This window comes from Vicugna pacos, chromosome 10 (assembly GCF_048564905.1).
Source record: "Vicugna pacos chromosome 10, VicPac4, whole genome shotgun sequence".
Classification (NCBI taxonomy): Eukaryota; Metazoa; Chordata; class Mammalia; order Artiodactyla; family Camelidae; genus Vicugna; species Vicugna pacos.
Window position 1 is genome coordinate 69,881,430 of NC_132996.1, and position 23,868 is coordinate 69,905,297.

At 53.9% G+C, this 23,868-nt stretch overlaps 1 protein-coding gene across 5 annotated transcripts in view; it reads right to left on the reverse strand.

Moving 5' to 3' along the window:
• PC (pyruvate carboxylase) overlaps window positions 1–23,868 on the reverse strand; it is a 91,267-nt gene that overhangs the window by 18,047 nt on the left and 49,352 nt on the right. For all 5 annotated transcript variants that reach the window (XM_006210690.4, XM_072970393.1, XM_031690946.2 and 2 more), the window contains 7 exons: window positions 4,326–4,461; window positions 4,025–4,209; window positions 3,608–3,773; window positions 3,336–3,481; window positions 3,088–3,205; window positions 2,670–2,821; window positions 1,031–1,149 (listed from right to left, as the gene is read on the reverse strand). In XM_006210690.4, coding sequence (XP_006210752.1) covers window positions 1,031–1,149; window positions 2,670–2,821; window positions 3,088–3,205; window positions 3,336–3,481; window positions 3,608–3,773; window positions 4,025–4,209; window positions 4,326–4,461 — 1,022 coding nt within the window. The remainder of the gene's footprint in view (window positions 1–1,030; window positions 1,150–2,669; window positions 2,822–3,087; window positions 3,206–3,335; window positions 3,482–3,607; window positions 3,774–4,024; window positions 4,210–4,325; window positions 4,462–23,868) is intronic.

Below are 23,868 nucleotides of genomic sequence, written 5' to 3' on the forward strand. Positions count from 1 at the left end.
GGTAATCCCTACTAAAAGGTGTCTGTCCTCAGAGCTCTTCAGAGAGGTGGGCAAAGATTTAGGCCCAAAGATGTTAACCAACACTCCTTTAATAATCACAAAAGTAAAAACAACCTAAATGTCTAATAATAGAGGACTATGTAGATAAATTATAAAATATACAGATAAGGGGGGGCGGTGGAATAGCTCAGTGGTAGAGAGCATGCTTAGCATACACGAGGTCCTGGGTACAATCCCCAGTCCCTTCATTAAAATAAATAAATAGATAAAGAAAGAAAGAAAAGAAAAATGTTCTACTGTGAACAACAAGAAATGATGGACAGTAACAGATAACATTCTTTAAAAAAAAAAAGAAAAGAAAATATACAGATGATGGACTAGTGTGCAGCCACAAGTATTTAGAAATAATAATGGCCTCTGGGAGTGCCTTTGACAAATTTTAAACTTAAAAAGTAGAATAAAATTTCTGTACTAAACATCTCAATTGCATCAAACTGTTTACATAGTAAAGTAAATAGAGATGGAAAGAAACCAAAAGCTTTAGCATGGGCAAAGGCAATATAGCACGGGGTTGGAGATGACCAGCTGTGTGACCTTGGGCAGCTCCCTTAACCTCTCTGGGCCTCAGTTTCCTCATCTGAAAAATAGGGATGATTGGTCCCCTCCTCCAGTGAGCTCGTGATACGCAGCACACAGCACAGCGCGCCGGGAACCTCCTTGGCATCCTGGTTCTGAGGGAAGGGGCTCTGAATCATTTTTATTTGCTCCTTTGTACTCGTTCTTACAATAGCCATCTAATGCTTTTATAATAACTTTTGTAAAAAGTAAGTCCACGGGTCCCTAACTGCTCTCTACCACTGGACAGTGAGCCAAGCTCCTGGCCACCTGCTTCCTAAAACCCATGATTTGGATTTTACGCAGAATGTGGGAGATGCCCCTTCCTGGCACTGCTCCCCTCTGTCTGCAGCTGCTGGTCCCAGAGGCCGCCCTCTGCATCGCTGGACCGACCCCGGCCGAGCCCCGTGCTCACTCAGTGATCTCCTCGGTGACGGTGTGCTCCACCTGCAGGCGCGAGTTGACCTCGATGAAGTAGTGCTTGCCATGCTTGTCCACCAGGAACTCCACCGTGCCTGCGTTCTCGTAGCCCACCTGGAGGGTGGCAGCGTAAGCATGGGTGCAGTGATGGGGACCCCACAGGGATTCAGTCTCACCCACCAGGTTGATTCCATCAAAGAACTGGCTGCGGCAAACCCTGCCCCAGTGGATGGCAGTCAGCCTACCAGCCCTGCCCCCGGGGAGGCTGGGCCCCTACCTGGGCATCTCCCCCAGGCCTCCACTGGGAGCCTCAGGGGGCTGCACCCAGCTTGTGTCTGGCGTGAGACACCAGCAGAGCTCCCGTCCGCCCCAGACTCAGACTCGGCGCCCTCTCCCCAGCCACTCCTCGGCTTTCAGGCTCAGGCCCCACACACACACACCCTCTCCTGGACCCTTCTTATCTTATTCTTAGAGAGTCTCAGTAAGTTCCCCTACTTTACTCTGTCATCGCCTCTGGGCACTACCCAAAGAGATGCCACTGAGAGGAGCCCACAGGTGATGACTCTAACTCAAGATCCAACACTAATTCTAATTTCATTCTGGTTGTACCAAAACCACAAACTAGACTACTCCAGGCTCCCTCACATCTGTTCTGGAATGAGACATGGTGTAAGCCAATAAATAAGACCAAACTCAAGGTAAGACTATGCCTCACATAAAGTAACCAAAATCTCAACCATAATCAGACCCCAAGTCAATGCCTCACGTCAGCTGTAGCATCGCCTCACGTGGCCTCACGGCCAAGCACCAACCCTGGCTTTCAGTTTGGAGGAGGTTACAGATCATCTGCGCTCAGTGTGCCCTGGTGGTCTGAGAGCCTGAGGGAGCTCAGCTTGGAAGGAGAGCAGGCCCAGGGGCCTGCCTGGCTGCTGGGGAGAGCAGATCTGAAAAGATCCTCACTCAGGGCCCTGGGATGGGGAGGCAGAGGCAGAGGGGCAGGGGGGCAGGATGCCTGGCCTCTGAGTTGGGGTGGGGCCAGGAGGACCCCAGAAGAACAGAGAGCAGGACCCCTGCTACAGCCTGGTTACGGCAGGCACTGTCCCGGGCTAGGCTTGGGGGTAGGTCACTCCACGCCCCAGCAGAGCAGAGACAGGCAGAAAGAGGACCTCAGGGGCACGTGGGCTGCAGTGAATATGATGCAGGGGACAGTCAAGAACAAGTGAGGAAAAAAGCCTTAATACTGTCCCTTAATCTTGACAGAACTGACTGAATCTCATTCCCTTTGTTCCAGAGGTTCAAGTTGTGCAGAGGGTGCTAAGGAGGGGCCAGCGGCCTCTCCCCACACCCCTTCCCGGTCTCCAGGCTTGGTCTTAGCCCAGCACCTCTGCGCCTGCACAGCAGGGATCCTGAGGGCCCTGCGTCAGCCCTCAGTCCTCCAGGAGCATCCTTCTTCCTCCCCTCGGGAGCTGGCCACCCTGGGCCTCCCTGCTCCACAGCAGGCTGGCCACACCTGGACCCCAGTGATCACTGACTGTGAGACTTATGCCTGCGGGAACAGGCTCCTTGTCTCCATGTGGGGAGAAGCCCAGGCCCTTGGCTTTCAAACTCTGTCCCCGAGAGCCCCTGCCCTTCACCTGCTTTGCAAGTTTGACAGAGTCACTGGTGAGGCGGGTCCGAAGCTGGGGGTCCAGGTGCGCAGCGGGGGCAATCTCCACTACTTTCTGGTGCCGCCGCTGGATGGAGCAGTCTCGCTCATACAGGTGCAGAACATTCCCATACTGGTCCCCTGGGGGGGCGAGGTGAACTGGGCTCAGCTTCTCCTGGGCTCTAATCACCTCCCAGATGCCCGACAACCCCCGGCACAACCCGTGTGGCCGTTGGCACCCTCCCAGCGGGGTCAGACAGGACAGAAATCCACCCAGTTGAGGCCTCCGGCCCCCCGAGCTGGGTCCCTGCAGCCCACCTGACTGGGGCGGGCCTTCCTGGGGAGGGCTCCTGGAGCTGTCCCAAAGCCCAGAAAGCTCGGGGCCGCTCGGGAAGGACCCCACTCACCCAGGATCTGCACCTCGATGTGGCGCGGTTTCTCAATGAACTTCTCCACGAACAGTGCCCCGTTCCCGAAGGCGGCCAGGGCCTCCGAGTAGGCCCGGGTGTAGTTCTCCTCCAGCTCCTGGGAGAGCAGGCCAAGGAGACAGTGGGCCCCACAGCTCTGTCGCACCCTCGGCATGGCCCCCGCCCGCGCTCGGCACCCACGGCCCCTCTGCAGGTGGCCTCCCAGCCCGGCTCTGGCTCCTGCTCACCTCGTAGCTGTGCACGACCCGCATGCCACGCCCCCCGCCCCCATAGGCGGCCTTGAAGATAATGGGGAAGCCGTAGGTGTTGGAGAACTCGTGGGCCTCGTGCAGGGAAGTGATGGGGGCGTCAGTGCCGGGGACCACAGGGACCCCTGTAGGGAGACTGGCACGTCAGGCCTCTGCAACAGGTGGAAATCTTGCCAAAACCCTCCAGCCCCTGCCCAGACGGCCCCTCTCAGGAGCTGCGTGGACCCCCACGGCTTGTCCACCAGACTCACCTGCGGTGATGGCGATGGCCCGGGCCTCCACCTTATCTCCCATCTTGCGGACCACCTCAGGGCTCGGGCCAATGAACCGGACCCCGGCATCCTGGCAGGCTTGGGCAAAGTCTGCTCGCTCGGACAGGAACCCGTAGCCAGGGTGCACAGCGTCCACACTGTTTTCCTGGGGGTGTAGGGATCAGGAGAGTGGAGAGGCCCTCAAACCCTTCACATGGACCCCACCAAACCATATAGCCCACGAGCCTGGCCCACCTCACTCCATTCATTCATTCACCCTTTCACTCATTCATTCATTCACCCGTTCACAGAGACTCACTGCCAGTTGGCATGGGGCCAGGCATAGCACAGGGAAGCCACAGAACACAGTCCTGGCCCTCAAGGGGCCCCTGCCCAGCCCTGCCTGGCCCAGCTCACCTTGGCCACCTTGATGATGTCTGGGATGTGCAGATAGGCCTGTACCGGGGCGAGGCCGCGGCCAATGAGATAGGCTTCATCAGCTTTCTGCCGGTGCATCTGGCCGGTGTCCTGCTCTGAGTAAACAGCCACGGTGCGGATGCCCAGCTCCGTGCAGGCCCGGAACACGCGGATGGCGATCTCGCCTGGGGGGCAGGGGTGAGGCCACAGGACAAGAAGTTAGATTCCTGGGTCCTAAGAGGAGAAATGGGGGCGGGGACCCAGGGCAGGGGCTGGATGCTGGTCCTCCCACTGTGCTCACCTCTGTTGGCCACCATGACCTTCTTGATGGGCTTGTACTCCAGGCGCCGGACATTTGGGGAGGCAGCGGGGGCAGTGGAGGTTCGGCGGATACCCAGGAGCCTCAGGCCCCCACGGATAGTTTGAAACTTCAGCATCTGGGGAGGGAAGAGCAGGTTAGAGCAGCCTTAATACGGACGGTCCCCAGGAAGAGTAAGGGTCCCACTCCAGCCCCACGGGGGCCCCTCATAGAAGCCAGAGTCACCGTCGGCCTCCATTCCTAGCCGAGCCCAACATTCCCTGCAGGGCTGCCTGGATGTCAGGAGGGGAGCAAATTTAAACCCAAACAGCACCCCAAGCTTACCCTAATACCCTATCTAATACTATGATTTCTAAAGTTCAACACCTCAAGCTTTTAAAGTAATCTCAGAGGCCAGCTGGAGGCCCTGCATGACCACAGTGTGTATCGTCAGTGTCCCCTCTGCCAGGCACAGCAGTCCAGGCAGCCCCAGGCTTCAGAAACTTTGTGCAGCACACTGACCCCTGTGTCCCTCTCAGGGTTCTGTCTGTCTGGGGAGTGAGGGTAACAGTGGCTCTCTTCAGGAGTAAACCCACATCAGTGTGCTCACTCGGTTAAAATGCAGATTTCTTCAAACAACAGAAACCTTCCTTTCCATAAGGCTACTAAATAAATTCATCATGAAAATCAGCTGAGGGCAAACGAAACCGGCCAGTCACAAAAAGACAAATACTGCATGATTCCCCTTAGATGGGATTCCCAGAGTCAGAAAATTCCTAGAGACAAGATGGTAGGATGGTGGGTGCCAGGGGCTGGGGGTTGGAGAATGGGGAGCTAGTGTTTAAAGGGTGCAGAGTTTCAGTTTTGCAAGATGAGAAAGTTCTGGAAATGGCCAGTAGTGATGGTGGCACAACAATGTGAATGTACTTGGGGGGTGAGGGGTCTAGCTCAGTGGTAGAGCGTGTACTTAGCATGCACCAGGCCCTGGGTTCAGTCCTAGTAACTCCATGAACCGCAAACATAACATAATATAACGTAACGTAACATAACATACTTAATGCTAGTGAACTAACTATACACTTAGAATTAGTTAAGATGGCAGATTCTGTTGTATATACCTTATCACAATTAAAAAGAATTTTTTTTCAAACCGACCGAGGGCAACTTACATCCCAGAATGTAGAACATCTTCAGAGGTCAACCACCCCCTCATTTTACAAATGATGAAAACCAAAGCCCAGACAAGTTTCAAAAGATGTATTCAGAATCACACAGCTGTGACAGCAGAGCCCAGACCAGCATTTGGTCCTTTACCCCTGCTCCGGTGCCTTGATCTAGCTAACCATGTGATTTATTTCTTAGTAAAGTTTAAACACTTGACTCAACCATTTTGTTTTAAGTAAGGAACGTAAAAATATATTCAATAAATAAAAGATACTGCAAAACCCTCAGTGTCATATTACGGCCAACAAGATGGAGAAGGGGAAATAAAGACCAAATAGAAAGAAAAGAGAAAAAAAGCAATGAGGAAAGAGAAGAAGAGGGAAGCCCTCAGACCAGGGGAGAGAGGGCAGCCCTCCGGCACAGTGCCAGGCAAGGCGAGGACAAGGCTCTCCCAGGAGGCAGAGCTGGGGAAGGAGAAAAGGGAAAAACCAGACAGAAATAAGGTCCTTTCCAATCATGAGGAGTGCCTCAAGGGCAAGAAAACAGGTAACACTTTGTGAATAACCAGGGTGGGGCCAGATATTATGCGGGCCTCTCTCAGGAGGGCACAGATGCGGAAACCTAATTGGAGAGAAGCTGTGGCCACTCACAGATCTGATCTGCAGGGAACGCACCCAGAGGAGAGTAACAGCGAAGGCCAAGGACCTGAGGGAAGGAGGAGCTGGATGTTTCCAAGAAATATTGGTCTGACAGCTGGGCACAGGGACCCCGCATCGTGAAGTAGGTCTGAAGGTGGGATAGGCAGGGCCTCTGGGCCTTACAGTGTGGGGGTGGAGGGGCATGACCTGCTGCATGTTTGGAAAAGACGTCTGGGTTGGCAGCAGTAAGGATGTTAAGAGGGTGCAGGTTTGGGGCTGTGTGGGAGCTGAGAAAAGAGACCCAGTGCTGTGACTAGGGTGGGAGTGGTGGGGGACGGGGGGATGGCTGGGGAGACATTTGGGGTTACAACAGGCAAGACTCGGTGAGACCCATCGTGGAGGATGAGGGAAAAGAAGAAACCCAGGAAGGGTGGGTGGACTTGACCTCCCCCATCACAGGAGGGACCAGATCGGGAGTGGGGACGGAGCCGCAGAAGAGGTCCGAGTCGGGCAGGAAACCGGGCGCTGTTGGCGGATGGATGGTGTTGGAAGCCAGGGACCTGGGCTCAATCCACTGGGGAGGATAGTCTAGAGAGGGGCTGCGGGCCCACCAGTGCTGAGTCTGGATGAGGAGGAGGAGGAGCGGCAAAGGAGACTGAGGGAGGGAAGCCAGGAAGCCCCGGGTCGTCGGGGCAGAAGTGAGCTCTAGGGAGTTGAGAGCTGCTGGGGGCAGAGATGAGGGTGGGAGGCGGGCGCCCAGCAGCGCGAATGTAGGGGCTGGGTTCATCTTCTAAAATGGAGGACACTGTCCTTCCTCGTTAATCCAGAGTGGGCAGACACCCCAATATGAGACTCAGATTAACAGCACCGACACGAAAGCCCCTCTTGACGGGCAGCCAAGAAGGGCCTGGGGATGTTCCTGCCACAGACACCAGGCCTGAGTCTAATCAGGAGACGAACCCAAACTGAGAGACGTTCCACAAGCAGCTGGCCTATACCCTTCACACGTGTCAAAGGTCGTGAGAGACAAAGCCTAAAGAATGCCCAGGTTAGAGGAGATTAGAGAGACTGAACAAGATGCACACATGATCCTGGATTCCTGCTGCAACAAAGGACATGAGGGGGACAGCTGACAAAATGTAAATAAGGCCTGAAGATTAGAAACGAGTATTGTGTCAATTTCCCATCCCAACCGTCATGTTGTGGCTGCGTTAGAGAATACATATCTTCATTCTTAGGGGAAAAAAAAACCACTTAAATGTTTAGGGGTTTAAGGACATCATGTCTGCAACTTACATTCAACGGTTCAGGGACAAAAAGGAGAATAATGAAACAAATGTGGTCAATAGTACGTGGGAAATTTGGGGAAGGGGTGCGAGAGCCCTTTATACCACTTTTGCAACCTTTCTGTGAATCTAGAGTGAAAGAAATCATCTCCAGCTGCCCAGATAGAGATGCAGATACCTCCACCAGGACCTGCTCCCATAGGTGCCAAGTCTCAGCTGGGCCTTCGAGTGGACACATTTGACTTTCACACCTTTCTGAAAGGCAGTGAACTTTAGATGTTATTCTGTTATCTCCCCTTCACAGGTCTACCAGCAGCCCCTGAGCCTCAGCACAGCTTCTGGCTTCAGCAGCCTGCCCATCGGGAGGGAAGCGTGTTCCTGGCAGAGCAGCTGGGAGCAGGCAGGCCTTGGCAGTCAATGGCACACACCAGAGAGCAGGCCTGGGATGCAAATCTTACCCTCGTCCTGGGCACCAAATGCCTGCAGGGCTGCAGGCAGGATGTCCAGGCAGGATGAGGTTGAGTAGAAAGAGCCCTGACTACCACATAGGGTCAAGTCAAGAAAAGGCAAAGTGTCCTGCAGGGCAAATGCAGCAACAGAACAGGAGAAGCAAGTGGCTACGTGACTGCTAACCAGAGTTCACCACATTCCAGACAGAACAGGGAGGCACTGCTTTTGCCTGGGAAATTAGCAACGGAGTCGTGAACAATCAGATTTAGTGCTGCTAAGGCTGACGGGAGGCAGACCTGCAGGTGCGTCTGGATTATCAGGGCAGCTATCTGGAAAGCACTTTGCAAAACCTATCAAGAGTCTTTAAAATATTTATGTCCCTTGGCCAGGTCATTACCAATCTAGGAATCCAACCCAAGGAAATATTCTAAAATGGGAACCAAGATGGAAGCAGAAAGATGTTCAAGTCAGCATTATTTACTATAACAAATGACTGGAAGCCACTTACATATCCAACACTAGGGCGTCAATAGACACTATATGACCATTAAAAATGGCTGCAGTTTTGATGACATGGGAAATGCTTATGATATAATATGCTTTTTTTAAAAAAAACCTAAATAATATGATCTCATGAAGTTTTTTTTGTTTGTTTTTTTAAGGCAAGGAAAACAACCAGTAGGAACTCAGCTTGTCACTGTTCTAGAACTGGCAAGGTGTCATTTTTTGTTTGTTTGTTTGTTTTTAAACAGAGGTACTGGGGATTGAACCCAAGACCTCATGCATGCTAAGGATGCGCTCTACCACTGAGCTATACCCTCCCCGTCCTTCTTTCTGTTTCTCTGTATGTTCTGTATTTTCTCCATTGGGGATTATTATTTACCATTAGAAAACAAAATGAAGGAAATATACAGAGGAAATAGGAAGACCTTTGCAGAGAAAAGCCAAGGGGAGTCCCTGAATGGTCTCCCCCTAGGAGGTGAGTCGGCTTACATCCTGTAAAACATCCTGCTTCTACTGGGGCTGGGCTTCCAGGAGGCGGGGACCCACCTCCTGACACACACAGTAGGGCCACCGCTCCTTCCTTGCCTGTTGCCACAGGTGAGCCGACCACAGGTCTTCCTCACTTGTCTACAGGCGAGGAGCCTCACAGCTATGCCACCGGCACCAAGGTTCTCCGTCCTCCAGGGATGTTGCATCTATTTCCAGGGAGGCCTGATCTTTTCTCCCACCACGGCCGGTTTACTCCTTGGACCCTTAGGCACTAATGTAGTGTCTTGTGGGTAAATAGATCATTTCTGTCCCCAGCCCCACCGTAAACACTCCCCAATCCCTTTTCCAGATAAAGAAACAGATCCCTGGAGGTTATGCTCCCAGTGTGGGTACCAAGTGCCTTCCCAGGTCAGTCAGGAAACAAGGGAGTCTGAATTATCCGCTGCCCAGCCTTAGAGAGCCACACCCATTTTTGCATTTGACCCTCAGACACCTCTTGACAGCAAGGGATTCCTTGGCGTCCCAATCTACAAACCAAGAACCCAGAGTCTAGGCACTGGGGGGCCTCTGAATGCCCCGGAGCTCCATATCCTGGGCAGAGGGAAGCAAACGCTGGCCTGGACTTGAGACCTGAGCAGACCCTGGGGTGCAGGAGTGGGTGGGCAGAAGTTTACAGAAGAGGAAGTGTCACAGCCCTTTGCTGAAGTCAGAGCAGTGGGGAAAGTGGGGCAGAGGGCAGCCGTGTCCCCCCACTGGCAGCCCAGCATGAACTCAGAGTCATCAGGCCTAGCTCTGCCCCATTCCACCTGCCCGTGAGGCCTCTGTTCAAGGCGGTAACGCCACCCCCAACCTCAGCGGGTAGTTCTGGGGATCACTGAGCAGGAGCCCTGCGCACCATGGCGGTGAATGTGGGCTGCTGTCACTGTCTTCTCACTGGCCTTTCCTCCCAGGCGAGCTCAGGGCATGAGGAGGATCCCAGCCTCCCCACAGCCATGCACTACCCCCCGGCACTGGTACCCACACCAGCGCAGCTGTCATTGCCGTCCAAACTAGCAACAAGGCCACCTACCAGGTGGCTCTTGCTGGATAAGCGCCGGCACATGCATACGCAGAGAGTAGACGGCTTGCTCAGGCGGGAAGACCCACACCTGAAAGGGAGCCCCTGAGCACTCACCCCGCACCAGCCAGGGGCCCAGAGCTGCTTCTGCCCCAGGGAGGCTGTGGGCAGCCGCCTGCTCTGCTTGAGGTCACTGACCCCAGGATACAAAGTCTCTGGCCCCAGACTGCTGGAGGCTGGGGTGGCTGCAAGGCTGAAATGGGGTGGCGGGCGCCCCTGTGCAGGCCCAGAGGCCTGGGAGAGCAGGGGAGGCAGGGAGGTTGGGTCATGCAGGCAGCAGGAGATTCACAGCCCAAAGCCTGCTCCCCCTTCCCTGGGGACCTGGAAAGATGGTAAAGGAGGTGTTCTGAGGCAGGACACCAGCCGGGAGAGGGACAGCTGACTTCCTACAGTCATTGGAGGTTAAAGGCACAGAAACATCAGCCAGCTGGCAGAGTGGGCTCTGGAGAGGCTGGTCAGAAGGGTGACCCGCACCCTCCTCCCCCAAAGCCAGGCCCAAGGACACAACAGAGAATAAAGATACCACCGCGTTACTGGGACATCTCCACCCTTCTCAGAACTTGGTTAACCCAGGACCCAGCCTTTTCCCCGTCAAATCTCACTCCCCTCCCAGACCTGAAACCCAGGGGGTTCAGCTGCCTGGTGCCTCCTAAGGCCTTTCCAGAATCAACCTCAGCTGGGAGAAAACCTGCAGGACAGGTGGGGGCCCCCTCCCAGAGCCCTCCCTTCTGGGAAGCAGGACCCTCGTGGCTAGTGTGTGTGAGGTGTTCACTCTGGGTGAGTGTGAGGGCCGAAGGGAGGAGCTGAGTGGGCAGATTCCCTCTTGGGGCAGAGGAGGCAGGAAGCCATGCAGTTGAAGGCACCTGGTGAGACCCACGGGCAGAAGCCCAGGGCGGGAGGTGTGAGCGGTGGGAAGGCCTCAGGGAACCAAACTTCCTTCCTGCAACCCTCCTAGAGGGGCTGCCTCTGGCCTTAAATAGGACCCCCTGCCCCCGCCCTGAGACCAAGCTTTGGCACCTTGAAGTAACCAGCCTCTCCTCATAGTGGCACCTTCCAGAGCACCCGCCTTCCCTCGAGATCTGCTCCCTGCGGCACCCTGGGCACCCTCACACAAGGCAGAGCCCAGGCGATGGTGACCATTACAGGAGAGCGGTGTGGGCAGAGCCAGGCTCCTACCTGGGGCCATACTGTGCCCCGCTTTTTGGATTTTTGGTCAGTGGATGATAACCCAGAAGTCAAGGCTGTTGACAGTTTGGCTGAGAATCTTCCTTAAAAACTCCGAGGACCTTGTTAACCAAACCCGACACGCTGGGAAGCCCTCCTGTTCTGTTGCATCGGCAAAGGCTTCCCCCAGGAGCCACCAGCCTTCAGCCAGGGAGGCTGCCCGGCAGGCAGGACCCCCTCACTGGCTGGGTCTCCCCAGGCAGGGGGGCCCCTTGGAGGCAGCCAGGGTGCAGTGGGCCTCCGGTCACCTGCCTCAGGGACACCATGTTGCCTCATTCGGTGCCGGTGATGACACATGAGTGAAAATCTCCTTTTCTGACCTCAGAGATGGTGGAAGGATGGGCCAGAGAAAAGCAACCACATGGCCCGAAGATCCCTTCCCCGGCTTCCTCTCCAGAGAGCCGACAGGCCGGGAGAGGCCCGTTTGCTATTTTTGCAAATGCCAGCTGACAGATCCCTTTCCTTGGCCTCGGGTTGTGCGTTAGAGGCAGGGAGTCAGACGGCTTTCACTCTCACTTGGGACGTGTAAGCAATGCCTTGCCAGCAAGACGGAGGCACGGGGCGGGGGGGGGGGGGCGGAACACCTGCTTTCTCCCCCGCTGCCTCTCAACATGACTCCCCAGAGAGTGTCTACTTCTCCTCCAGCTTCAGTTCCCTGCGCGCACCCCTCCCCCGACACTTGATGGACAAGCTCGTGTTCTCCTTCCAGAAGGGAGTGGTGACGTGAATCAGGAGGGTACCGACAACAACCTGGGGCGTGAGGCAGGGGAAGGTCTCACATGGTGACCTGCCCTGCCCCGGGGGCTTCTACAACATCCAGCGCTCGCCACCTCCGCGCCAGGCTGGTGCCAGCAGGTGGGACACAGCAGGGACCAGCACACCTACCAGTCTCTTGTCTTTCCCAGGCACTGGGCTCCGCATCGACTATCTCAGGGAATCCTCACGACTGCTTATCACTCCCTTTCACAGAAGGAACCAGGCATCATGGGATTGAATCGCACTCAAGGTCACCCAGCTGGGCCAGGTCAGGCCCATCTGCATGCCTCCCTCCGGAGCAGGAGCTCTGACCCATTAGGCCTTGGGAGTCCTCACCCAGCTAGAGGGGTAAGTTGTGGCTTTCATCAGAATCACAGTGTGGCAGGCACTTGGAAACCAAAAACCAAACCCCACTCCTGATAAAAACTGTGTCACTGGCCTGAACTTCTGCAGGGCCAGCAGTGGTGCTCTGCGCCTCCCACCAGGGAGCACGCTAACAGTGCCAGCACCTGTGTGTCCAATAAATCATCAAAATGTCACCAGAAGTCCCACTACTTCAGGCATAAACTACATCTCCCAGGCTGCCTCTTACAACCAGGAGCAGCAAAAATTCCGCTGTCACCATCACCATCCTAATTTTGGTCCAGACAATATGGCCGCTGGGCTCAGGGGGATGTGCTGTCAGCAGCCAGAGCAGCCTTGCTGGGATCAGGGTAGGCGGCCACCTGAATGGCTGCTGCAGCCAGGCCTCAGGTCCTGGAATGTTCCTTTGAGGAGCTGTATTGCTTCCACCCTGAATATCCCTGTTCTTCACACAGCACTTCCTGCACACTCAGAGGGCAACTGTGGGCAGGAGGCACAGAGGAAGGGAAAGCCATGACCCTGCTTCGAGCATGGCTGGCTAATGCGTCCATCACAGCCTGAACTGCCCCAGGTCCCTCAGCACATCCATCTCAGATGTGTGCTGGGGAGCAGCCAGAGAGGGTGAGAAGAGGGGACAGCAGGTCAGAAACTGGCCCCGGGAATCTCCAAATTAACTAATGAGGCTCCTATACGTCTACTTCCTACTACCTGCCCCCAACACGAGCACCCTCAGCAGGCTCCATCCCCTACCCCCAGCTGGCCTCAGAACAGGAAAGGGAGTTGTTGGCAGAGGACTCCACGCTGTGGCAGAAGTGAGCCTCGGATGGATGGGGTGGCTCTCAGGGAGCCTTCCTTCCAGGCAGCTCTGCACTGTCCTAAACGTGTCCGATGGGGCCCCAGGGCTGGCAGCCAACAGGGACAGATGAAAGGAAAGACTCCGCCTGACTTTCAGGGCTGCAGCGGCTGATATCAAAGCGCCCAAGAGAGGACAGACTAAGGCTGAGATTTCAGAGTCGGGGGAGCTAAAGGGAGGACATGAGAGACAATGACGGTGACAGATGAAGAAGAAAGGAGAGCAAGAACACGGAAGGTAGGAAGAGGGGCGGAGTGGAAACAGCACGGGCCTGGGCAGCGCAGCAGCGGCTCCCCCCTGAGCAGAGGTTCCCAGCCCTGCCAGCGCCAGTAAGGCTCCAAATCGCCCCGGCAACCCTCGGTTTAAGGCGGCAGGCGGAGGGGAGAGGGTGGAATGGTGACAACAGGGCCAGCTGGCACTGCGTGGGCTGAGGGGATTTGTGGACTGGGGAACGGAGGAGGCTCAGAGAAAGACAGGAGGGAGGGCTGATCAGGGCTTGCAGGGGAGTGGCAGGGAGGGACAGGACGAGGAGGGGCCGGCTTGTCCCAGCCTCAGTTGAGGGCAGGGAGACTTTCAGGGCAAACACTGCCCCCTGGTGCAAAAGGAGCGCTACTGCCCAGTGACCCAGCTGTGCATGCCTGCCCAGGCACCTGAATGTCACGAGAGGCTTGCAGAGGGAAGCCACTCACCCTAATTTCTCTACATCCTTTAGGACTCACTCAGGAAGGCCTCCCTGGATACCCCACCTCCCCAACCAGCTCAGATACCCTCCTCGGGCAGCCATTTGTCTTCAGCACGGCTCTGTCATTCATTGTCCTTGCCACAGGCCACTGCACCCCTGCTTATGGGGCTCTCTGTGAGGTCGTGCCTCTGTTCTCAAGAAGGAGTACTTAATGCGATAATGATCAGCTGACCCATCTCACCAGACACCATGGGGAATTTGGAGACGGGTTTCTTGGTCTATTTTGTCCCCTACTGTCTCCCTAGCACTTTGCACAGTGCCTGACACCAAAATTAAGTGTCTGGAGAATGTATGAATTAATGAATTAATGAATACTCCAGGCCACATGAGTTTGCAGAGTAGTGTGGCTCCAGAAACACCGTGGAGCTCCTAGACAAAGATTAGAAGGGCACTGCCCCTCCCTGGAGCAGCACACACAAGCTAGTGGGACACACAAGTGTCCCTTACACATAGATTAGAGGCCAAAGTATTGACAAGGAAGGTCAAGAGGGCAAGGTCAGCAAAAATACCTCCCAGACTGAGGAGCATTTCAGGGCTGAGTTGGGTGACAGGCACTAAAGACTCAATTCTAACCAAGGTCGGACAAGGCTTTGCAGGGAGACAGACCCCAAAGCACAGTCGGCATGCAGTTGGTCCAGAGAGCTCTCGGGTGCCCTTGTGGCACGTCCACCCCAACGACAGAGTCACCGAGGACCTCTTCCCCTCGCTACTCAGGTCACCCCACTTTCAAGGTGGTAGGAGACACCAGTATATGGACTGAATTTTGTTCCCCAAAGAAATATGTGGAAGTCCCAACCCCCAAGACCTCAGAGTGTGACTTTAGATGGACAGAGTCTTCAGAGGAAATCGGTGAAAATGAGGTCACTAGGGCGGGCCCTAATCCTATATGCTTGGTGGCCTTACAAAAAGGGGAAACTTGAACATAGAGCCAGCACGCACAGAGGGAAGACAAAGTGACGACACATGGGGAGATACAGCTACAAGTCAAGCAACGCCAAGGACCGCTGGAAAATACCAGAAGCTAGAAGAGATAAGGAAGGCTCCTCCTCTAGGACAGTCAGAGGGAGCCTGGCCCTGCTGACACTTTGATTTTGGACTTCTGGTCTCCAGACTGTGAGACAATATGTCTCTGTTGTTGTAAGCCATCCTGGTTTTGGTACTTGGCTACAGTGGCCCTAGGAACTAACAGATCCAGTCTCCTCACAAATGACCAGAACCTATAGAGACCCTGAGACCAGGGGCTGCAGAGCACGGGGTGTTAAAAACGCCCCCTTCTCTCACTGACTCATCCTGATGCGGCCACAGCGAGGGCGCTCGGAGCATGGAGCTGTTTAGGACTGTGATCAGCGCGCGCTCCAGGCCAGGGAAGACCGAGTGGGTGGCAGCAAAAACGAGCATGTGAACAGTGCCGACGCCGGCACGTGGCTGCGTGGTGAGCGGGCAGAGTCGGCAGGAAGACCTGAAGAAAGACACCAGGGACCAAGGACGAATCAAAGGACAAGGAGGAATGAGGGAGGCGGTTCAGGCGTGGGGACAGCAGGAGCAAAGGCAAAGGAGCAAACAGCCTGACAAACGTCGTCTGAGGCCGGAGGCAGGGAGCGAGGCTGCTCAGGAGGGGACCAAGGGGGGACACCTAGGCTCCAGGTTCCGAGCTTGCCCGCACAGCAAGGGGCGTGGACTTACCACCCATGTCAGGGGATGCGACCCAAGAAACCAGGCAGGGGAGGAGGGATTTGCAATTTAAAGGGACCACTCTGACCATTCTGAGGAAGTTGAATTTGAGAAGGAAAGACTAGAAGTGGAAGAAAAACAAGGAAGATGTTCTAACGCAGGTGAGAGGTAATGAGAACCGAGTTAAACACACAGGAGGTACCGCCTCCAGCACCCGTTGCATGAAGGGTAAAGAGGCCACAGGTGAGGGTGACTCTTGGTTCCTGTGTGATAGGAAGGGGTGAACGGTGGTGACGCCCAGTTACAGAACACAGGTGTAGGCAGAGGCCAGCGAGCGCGGTTCTGAGCCTGATGAGCCTGAACAGACCGCAAGCTCTCTCTCTGGGGAGGGCACACAGGGAGAGCTCTGAGCAGGAGGGCGAGATCTAGGAGCCACGTCCTGCGGGGGAGATGAGGGTGAGGGGGTGGGTGCGACGGCCGGAAACACCCCCGACCGGACCGGGATGAGCAGAGGGACACAAGGGACCAGCCAGGGCTGTGGGAGCGTCACCTTGAGAGCAAGGGTTCCAAGGGATGTTCAGGGTCTAAGGCAGCAGAGCGCTGATAAGGAATAAAAACACAGCCATAGGATTCAGCCGCAGGGGGCTCACTGGTGGCCTCAGTGCGGCTTGGGGGTGCGGGTTGGGTTGAGGTAAAAGTGAGTTAATGAGAGATGAGGTCTCTGGTGCACGCTCCCCAGTGCTTGGACAAGAACTTTAAGAACGTTTAAGTAAGAAGAAGACAAAGGCAGGATGAGCTTGAGGTCCCACGACCAAGAGACCCGTCTTCCTTCCTTTCCCTCTTTCTCTCTTTCTTTCTTTCCTTTTCTTTTCTTTCCTTCCTTCTTTCTCTCTCTCTGTTTCCTTCTTCCCTTCCTTCCTTCCTTCCCTCATCTTTTCCCCACCCTCTCTCTTGCTTTCTTTCTATGAAACATTTGAAAAACAGACAATCCAGTTAGCAATTTAAGGCTCATGACCCCAGAATAAACTGATGTCCCTACATTGACATATTTGCTTCACATTTTATGGAAAGAACTAGGTCTGGTGAAATGTATGGACTGAACACAGGGGTTCGTTTCCACCCTTCTGAAATCCCACTAAAACATCAGTAAAAGGATCTTTTTCTAAAGAGCACAAACCCTCAAGGATGAAGAATGGGAAATTGGACGGCAGCAGATGAGAGGCCCATAAAACCAGACGATGCTTGCGGGCGAGGGGCAGCGAGAGGCCGGGAGAGCACACAGGGGAGGCCACGGAACAAGCAAATCCAAGCTGCAGGCTCCTGGAAGGCTCAGAACTTAGTGGATAGGGTGCCTCAGATGGCGGAGGCTGCAAACAGAAGGCTGGTTACAGTCTAAGGGAGTGAGAGCCCCAGACCTGTCTCCCAGGGAACCTTCCCCAAAGCAGCAGGCCAGGAACAGCAAACACCCTCAGCCCTGCAGGGTCTGGTACAGTCGCTCGCAGCATCCTCACAGCAACCCCAGCAATGGTTCACCTGTGTTCCCAGGTCTCGAGCCGTGGAAACATACTCCTGCAGGACAGACACAGAGTCACGGGCCCAAGGGCACGCTGCTAGGAAGTGTCAGAGCCGGGTGAACCGGTTGTGAGCATCCAGGACCCTATTCCCAACTGCCAGGCACTGGCATCTTTCAGAAGACAAGGGGCTAGGTGCCTGGAAAGGCTCCACCATGGGCCCCGAGGCCCAGCCCGGGGAGAGGTACCAGACAGAGCACCAGACAGAGAGTGCGTGCGAGGTACAGACGGCAGAGGGCACATCAAAGCCCTCAGCTTCCACAGTGTGGTTCCCAGGCTGCCTGGCCCAGAGCACCCCAAGGACGCCTCTCTAAGAAACCACCAGCCCAGGACGGACATCCCATGGCTACTGACATGTCATGGGTCCCCGAAGAAAGAGGCGGCTGCAGCCTCCTCTCCGAGGGCGAGGACCCCTGGTCCACAAGCCCCACTGTCCCAGGCTTTCTGATCGGCTTTGGTGTCGGCCTTCAGTATGAACGGACAGTCAAAACTGCCAGATGTCTGAGGAAAGGGCCGAAAAAATTCACCAAAACAAACGGAATAAAAACGTGGAACTCTGAGGAGAAAGTCAGATAAAGAGCAGATACTTGGGGCAAAAAAACCATAATTAATCTCAGAGAAGGAAGAGAAGCTATTGCATTGAGAGGCGGCAGCTATTTTAAAAAGGCAACGAGAAAGAGCTCCAGGGAAGTTAAAATAGCATCACAGACATTTTTAAACATAATAAATAGAAGAATTAGAAGACAGTCAAGGACATTACCCAGAAAGCATAACAAAAAGACTGACAGATGGCAAACAGGAGAAAAGGTAAGAAAATAAGAGACTGAGTCCGGGGAGCCGAGGCCCCCGCCCTGGGCGGAGCGGGCCAGAGCTGTCCTAGAGCTGAAGGATGTGCTTCTGCTCGTGAGGGCCCCCTGAGGCCCAGCACCGTGCTGTCTCGCCTGGTAACCAGACTGGGGGATCCCATGAGCTTCCTGTATGTTTCTGGGGCTACCGTAACAAATCACCCCAAGCTTGGTAGCTTCTCTTCCAGCTCTGGAGGCAAGAAGCTCCACATCAGTCTCCCTGGGCCAAACAGAGGTGCCAAATGGAGGTCACACTCCCTCCAGCGGCTGCGGGGGAGTGTTTTTCCTGGTCTCCTCCGCTTCCGGTGCTGCTGGAACGCCTCTGCCTGTGGCCACATCACTCCGGTCTCTGCCTCTGTCATCACTTCCCCTTCTAGAGCCACAGCGTGTGTCGAATCTCCTACATTCTCTTCTGCGGACCCTTGGGATGGCATTTAGGGCCCCCCCGGGCAACCTGGGATAATTTCCCCAGGTGAAGATCCTTAACTTTGACACATCTGCAAAGACCCTTTTCCCTGATGATGTGACACAGGTGCCAGGAAAGAGGACCTGGATATCACCACTCAGCCCACTACAGCCCCAAAGAAAGAAGGAAGTCACACTGACACTGAGCCACTTCTAAGGGAAATGCTCTCCAACCCAGAATTCTCTACCCGGTTTGACTATCAGTCAAGTGTGAGAGTAAAATAAAGACTTTCTGACACGTCTGGCCTAGGAAAGTTTACCACCCACGTGTGCATTTGCCCGGGAAGCTCCGGTGGGGTGGGGGGGTGAGCACTAACAAAACAAGGGCGTAAATAAACCAAGACTGAGGGACCTGGGGAGCCAGCAGAGGGAAGCACAGGGAGCCCCCAGGGGGTGGGGGAGGAACTGCTGCTCCAGGCAGCAGCACAGGCCAGAAAGCTTCCGGGCCGGGGCTCCAAGGGGAACACTGGGGAGAGCTAAACAAATCAACAAAAAGGCTGGATTATGAGACGTCTCTGAAGGCATGGCAAGGAGACCGCAATTGACAATTTATCTGGGATGAGGTAAATAGTGACTCCAGGAAACTGAGAAGTTTCACAGGAAAATGTGAAATACAGTCGGTGTTCTCAACTGTGACTCTTTACCTGATTTTAATCATGTAAAAACTGAAAAGGTACTTAAAAATGGTTGCCTAAGCATGCGGGAAGAAGGGAGGCGGGGAAAGTGGGTCCACGTCTGGGCTGGGGGGTAAAAGCAAGCTAAAGGAGGTCGGGAAGCAGAGTCTAAAGTGCTTTGGAAACAGGAGCGTGGGCTTCAAGGAGCTGAAGGAAAGGAGCAACCGGGTAAGGCAGATCCACAGCTCAGGTAAAAGACTAGCCTTGAACTGAATGAAGAACGCCTCCCTCCCCTGAAGCCAAAGCGCCAGTCCCCGGGTAAAACACCCCAGCACCTGGCCACAGGCAGCTGTAAGGATGTCCCTGGATGGGACCCAGGCACCACCCGATGCACGGACCCATCCAAGGGCTGAAATGACCAGCAGCTTTTGCACTCCGGCCCTATGGGCTGAGAAGCCCAGACACCACGTGGGGAGAGACCCGGGGAGGGTGAGTCTGCAGAGGGCAGTGCTGCCTGTTCACACCCAAGCTCCCTGGCAGCCACAGCAGGATGAGATTAAGCTTTAAGAAAAATATCTGGCCTGTTAGATCAGCAAAAGATACAGATTAGAAAAAGCAATGGAACTTTTCCCTGAGGGTGTTTTTTAAAAAATTTAGACAGTTTTCTGAATGAGTTGTGTTTAAGTCAAGTGATTCTTCTGGGACAGCAAAATAGACTGTGTGAGATTCTTAAATTGCTGTTGTGATCTACCTATATCTTGGCACATTCCTACAAAATGGTGTTTTTATATTCTTTCTTTAGAGGAAAAAGGGAAAGTCAGACATGTTTGGAAGTTAGATATTAAGTATATTTTACTTTAAAATGTACCACAAATCAGAGATTTATATCCTCAGCACAACCTGGTCAGAAGAACGTGGGCAGCAAGACCGACTACTTGCTTCTCTTCCCGTAAGCCCGACTCTCCTCTCAACCAAGAGAAGCCGCTGAGCCAAGGGCCGCCAGATTCAACAAATTAAAATGCGTTCAATTAGAATCCAAATTTCAGATAAATTGCATTTAAAAAAATGTATATTGCATGCAACATTTGGAGCATACTTATACACTACTAAACTATTGGTTTATCTGAAGTTTAAATTTAACTAGCCATCCCCGTATTTCCTCTGGCAGCCCCAGTGCACCAGCAGTGCTGAGGCCCTGAATGGATCTTAGGAGAAAAAAAATGTGAAGAGACTTCCCAGATGTTCCTGTAACAGGGCAGGGATAACTCAGTGGGTCAGACACCAGGGGTCCAACTGCCTGGGTTCCAATCAGGGCTCCACCAAGCCCGCTAACTCTGGGCCAGCTGCCTTACCTCTAGGCCTTAATTTCTTCATCTGTAAAATCAGGGATAATGACAGTAATGTGCATAGGTTCGTTACAAAGATCAAAGGAGTTAATGCACGTAGAGTGCTCGGAAGAGTGCCTGCACATGGTCAGCCTTCATTACAAATGTCAGCTGTTAGTGTCAGCAATGCGGAGACTGAGCAGGGGACCGGACCTGCTTCTGGAGGACAGAGGTGGGAGGGCTGGGGCCATGAGCGGAGACCCCAGGGGACTGCGCAACGAAGAAGCCGAGCCAGTACCTGGTTTGTTGAGATGATGCTTTGAAGCACAACTGGACCCTCACAGCCCCCTTAGTCAGAACAAGTCGGACAACCTACAAAATGGAGTGCTGCCCAGCGGCACCCTGTGGGGGGGACCCACTGTGAGCCCCCTGCACCAGGCACAGCTTGCTCTCACTGGCTCACCCGACTCCGCGATTTCCAACTCCGTGCTCAGTAACATCGAGTTGGTAGCCTGAAATCGGCCATAGCGGGTGTCTATACATCAGAGAAATTGGCAAACACTGCAATCAGGGCTCTTTCCTCAGCTCCCCAAGAACCACGGCTGAAAGAACAGTCAGCCCGAGCATCCCACCTGGACCCGGAGACAGGCAGTAAGGGGGTGCGGGGTGAGTGGTGCCCCCTCTCCACTTTCCCTTTTGGCTACAGAACCCAAATAAAGAGGCCTCTGTGTCTTTTGTAAAGGCCTCGTGTACAGAGTGCTTAATTCAATCAAAACATGATTTCTAAGGAAGAAATGAATCAGAAACTCTCTGCATGACTCGAGGCAGTTCAGAAGCCATCCTGCAACACGAATTAACCTGTGAGAATATCAGAATAAAGATGCTTTTGATAATCTCTAACAACGTGAAATTTTTTCTTTTGTTTTTTAAGGGGCTGATTCCTTGTTCATACCCTTGACACCTTTTCCCTCTCTCCACCTCTTGCTCTTTCTTAACCAGCATAGGCATTTGCAGGTTGAAATGTGAGGATTTAAAAATAATAGCTGTTGGATACACATGTCAGATGTGTATTCTGTAACAGAACCCACCTCCTCCCTCCCCCAGCTCGGAGGACACTCACTCCCCAAAACCAAACCAGACTCCTCCTCCTGTTTCCATCCCAGGGAACTAGGGCTCCGGTGTGGGGTCGCCTTCTGCTCTTCCCTCCCCCTCCCCCACCATCTAGTCAAGAAGGCCTATCAGCCCTACCTCTTAAGTCCCTCATGTCCTGCTTCCTCCTTTCATTTCCAGGAACCTACCCTGAACTATTGTAAAAGACTCCAAGCCTTTATTAACCATTACTACCGCTTGGCTAGAGCTACCAATCCACACGATCTGCTGGTGACAGCATCCCAAACACAGGCGTTATTTCACACACTTTTTAAAACCCTCTATGACCCCCAATGTCCACGGGTAAGAATCTCACCTCCCATCAACGCTCCAACCTGCCTGTGGAGCCTCATTTCCCAGCATTCCTCAGCCTCCTGGGTCCTGCAACTCCATCCAAACTGCCCACTCCTTGTTTCCAAGTAATCTAAGCACGTTCCCGTCTCCCTCGGAGTATGCCCTCCACCAAGACACCCCCTACCCGGACGCCCTCTGCCCTGTGCCCGCCTGTGCAAAGCTTGCTCCCGTCTGGGTTATGTGTCTCATTTTTCTCCCTCCTGAAAGCCCACCAAAACTTTAGTGAGAGGTTTTTGGGGGTTTTGCCGGTTTGTTTTACTAGCTATAAATCTCCAAGGACAGAGAGGCCAGGAGAGGAGACCACAGCAGCACAGCTGTGGAAGCTGGAACGCAGTTCAGGTTAGCTGGCTTTGCAGCCCCACCAGGCAGTGGAGACGCTTTCATCCACCAGCTTTCACCACAGAATCCAGGAAAGGCTGGGAACTGTGGCTCCAGGGCCCCGGGGACTGGGCTGGCCGAGCTGATACCAATAATGGAAGCTGAGTGAAAGCTTCTGAGAAGTGGTTAGATCCCAAGATTCGTTTCCCCCTATCACGTTGCTAGAGACCACCCCCTCCCGCCCACCCACCCTCTCCCGAAGCCCAGGCTCTGCACTTCGGGATGCCAGGCACAGCCGAGGGCCTGGATACCTTGCCAAAAACAGGACAGGAAGGGTAAGCGAACCTATATATCCTGTCCCCTCACCCCACTCAGCTCCCAGACCACCAGCAGCCAGCCCTTCCCCTCCTCCAAGACCTAACCCAGCCCAAGAGGGAAGACCTCAGGATAGTACTTTGAGGTCCCCTAACAAGCAGCGCACATCATCACCCACTGTGCAACTCAGAAACCGGCCTTCCAGGCAGCCTTTGGTCCCTACTAGTAATTGTGAGCCAGCAACCAAAGGTCACTGGGCAACCAAGGACAGATTCCTTCAAAGACAGAGACCAAAGGAACACAGCAGAAAAAAGCAATTTGGAGGAAACGGCCGATGTGAGGAGGAGAAGAAGAAAGACCCATTCAGAGAGCAAGAAAAGCTCTTGGAAATTAAAAATATGATGGGGAAAACAAATAAAAAATCAACAGAAGCACTGGAAGGTTAGGTAAAGGAAATCTCCTAGAAACTGGAGCAAAAAGACAAAGGAATGGAAAACAGGCAAAAAAAAAAAAAAAAGAACGAGAAATAGAGGCCAGACCGTAAGATCCAAGAACTAAATAACAGAAGTCGCAGGAAGAGAGGACAGAGGAAACACAGGGGAAGAAATGATATAACTCAAGAAACTCCCAGGACAGGAGGACATGTTTCCACAAGGAAAGGCGCACTGAGCCAACAAGACGAATGCACACAGACCCACACCAGGCATGCCGTGAAATTTCAGACCCTGCAAGCTTTCAAGAAAGGGCGAGAAAAGAAAAAAAAAGGGACACAAAGAATCAAATCAGCAAGGTTTTGAATTTCTCGACAGCAACTTGGGAAGCTAGAAAAGGACAAAGTAGTTCTTCAAAACTGCAAAGGAAAAATGATTTCTGGCCCGAAATGCTCTATCCAGCTGAACTATCAATGATGTGTGAAGGTAAAAAAAAAAAAGACAAAGAACAGGGCTCACATCTGGCCTCCTGGCACTTCTCAGGAAGCTCCTGTGGATGCACGAGCTCCACCAAAACAAGGGAACGAACAGGCCAGAAAGGCAGCAGGAGCTGCAAAAAGCGGAAGGCAGAGGGCGTCCCCATAGCGGGCCGTGCAGAGAGGCGCCGGGTAAGGTGAGGGCCTGAAAGAGAATGCAGCCAGCATTCCTACTACTGGAAATGGCCTCTGGCTGAACCGGACTGGGAGACAGGAAGGCAGCATGAGCAATACCTGAGGCCCGGGGCCTTGCTTCTTCTGCCATCTTAGCCTGAACCTTCTGATCCTCATGGACCACTAGGTGGCAGGTGTCAAATCCTGCCCCATGTAGAGGAGCCCTCTGCACAGAAGCACACATACGCAGAC